This window comes from Aplysia californica, unplaced genomic scaffold, assembly GCF_000002075.1.
Source record: "Aplysia californica isolate F4 #8 unplaced genomic scaffold, AplCal3.0 scaffold00544, whole genome shotgun sequence".
Taxonomy (NCBI): domain Eukaryota; kingdom Metazoa; phylum Mollusca; class Gastropoda; order Aplysiida; family Aplysiidae; genus Aplysia; species Aplysia californica.
In genome coordinates, this window is record NW_004797814.1 from 157,121 (window position 1) to 159,052 (window position 1,932).

A 1,932-nucleotide genomic window follows, 5' to 3' on the forward strand; every position below is an offset into this window, starting at 1 on the left:
CTCACGGGCATACGCCAGCCTTTTGGTTATCAGGCTATGTGGTGACATCAGACATTTTGCGGACAGGCCGAGGTTGTGCAGTTCCTATAAAGTTTCTCCTGGCGACTTTAAATTACATTCAAATCATTTTAAAACATTGTCCAAAGCCAAAAAATAATAGCACTTTCATAATCAGTGCGACCCAGGGGCATCGGAGAAAAACGATAAAAACAGGATGAACTCACAGAGACGTGTGTACACTGTGTGTACCCCTGGCGGCCAGTTCACTGGCGGTATGTTGGGGCAAATTAGTTTAATAAGGATCATACAACTCAGACAGTTGGCAGAGGGCGGTGTAAAGGAGTAAATACTATGTTTATGGGCGTTCCTTTTTGTACACTGGCAAAACCCGGCGGAAAGCGGAACTGGTGGTACAATGGAAGGGGAGGGGGTATAATGAGGTTTGAATGTATACGTATGGTCTGGCACACACATAGCGAGACCTGAGGAGGCGCAAATCTGCGTAATGCACCAAATTCTTTAAAAATTGTATGTCTTTGCGCCCCCATCAACACAATTTAGATCATATAGGAGGCAGGCTTCCAACCCTGCCTGTCAGGGACAAACTGTCTTTATCCTCAATGCATTTTTAAAGTCCCGATTTCATGGGTGAAATGTAGCTGGCAGACAAGGCTTTCGTCATGTCATAATGGTGAGAAGTCTAAAGATGTTCAACAGCATACACGGTCAATCAATAGGGTAAACAAATACTTACTATGAGGTCAACATCATCTTTGTTGATCTTCACTTTTGAAAGCTCCTTTTCTTTTTCGTGTTTTGCTTTCGCCTCTCTGTTCTGTCTATCACTCACCACACGCATTGCCTGCAGATAGAAAAAGTTTTTTAAAATATGACTCATCATAATCAAAGGATAGAGAAATCTCCTGTGCCCCTCACTATCTAACATGTCTGTACTTTCAGAAAAGTCTAACAAAGAGACACTGCAAAGACCACATCAGTTTTAGACCCTCTTCATTTACACAAGTTAGTTTCTAAATATACACAAAAATATACTTACTTGTATAATTTGCAATTTATTGAAAAAAAATTACTCTTTTTCGAACACTTTTTGTTCTAGCTTGACACTGTCACAATAATAATGAATAAAAGCAAGCAAAGTCACAGCTTCAAAATGGTCACCCCTATAGATCTGTAAACACAGACTTGTCTACCACTCTTGTCCCTCTATGACAAGAAATAGGGGTTTTCCTCAGAATCTTTTCTAAATACAGTGGAGTCCACTTATAACGAGTCTTGAAACAATGAGAAGTCTGTTATAAAGACACTGTTCTAAAACCCCGTTTTTTTCCCTTCTTTATCTTTGTAAATAAAATACTGCTATTGCGCAATCAGACTGTCACGCGAGTCGTTTATTATAACGGAATATTGCTGCTGCTGTGCACAGCGCACAGACCAATTAAACCTATAAAACCTTGCCAGTTGAGAAAGTTGTCGGTGATCCAGCGAAACAAGGAATGGGAGAGCCCACGCGAACCAACAATGAAGGCCGGAGCGAATGAGTGGGGAGGGTGTGACATGCGCAGACACAAGCAGAATGCATCGCGTGATAGGCCAGCCCAGTCTAGATTATCTAGGCCTACCGTGCCTCTCACTTCTCTGGTGCGGGATGGAGAGGTCACAATGTTGTGATAGATGGATGGAGTGAATGTATGACGTGCGCGAGCAGACGCAACGCGCCACAGTGTGTGGTGGGGTGGGGGACAACACTGCGGGCGAGTTAGCCTAAAGCCAAAGCCCCGCCCTTCTTTCTGATCGCCAAGGCCGATTTGTCAACATTGCTAGTACTAGTACTAGAGAAAGAAACCTGATTTTCGATTTTTTGATCAAGTAAGAACCTTGAGATCATTGTTGGAACAAATTCATCATTCAGGT

General features: G+C 42.7%; 1 protein-coding gene across 2 annotated transcripts in view; it reads right to left on the bottom strand.

The window, feature by feature from the left end:
* LOC101860044 (huntingtin-interacting protein K) overlaps positions 1-1,932 on the bottom strand; it is a 10,395-nt gene that overhangs the window by 3,215 nt on the left and 5,248 nt on the right. The window contains exon 2 of one of the 2 annotated variants that reach the window (XM_013087089.2): positions 755-862. The exons of the other annotated variant lie outside the window; for it this stretch is intronic. Within the exon in view, the coding sequence (XP_012942543.1) occupies positions 755-862 (108 nt within the window). The remainder of the gene's footprint in view (positions 1-754; positions 863-1,932) is intronic. 2 annotated transcript variants of the gene reach the window in all.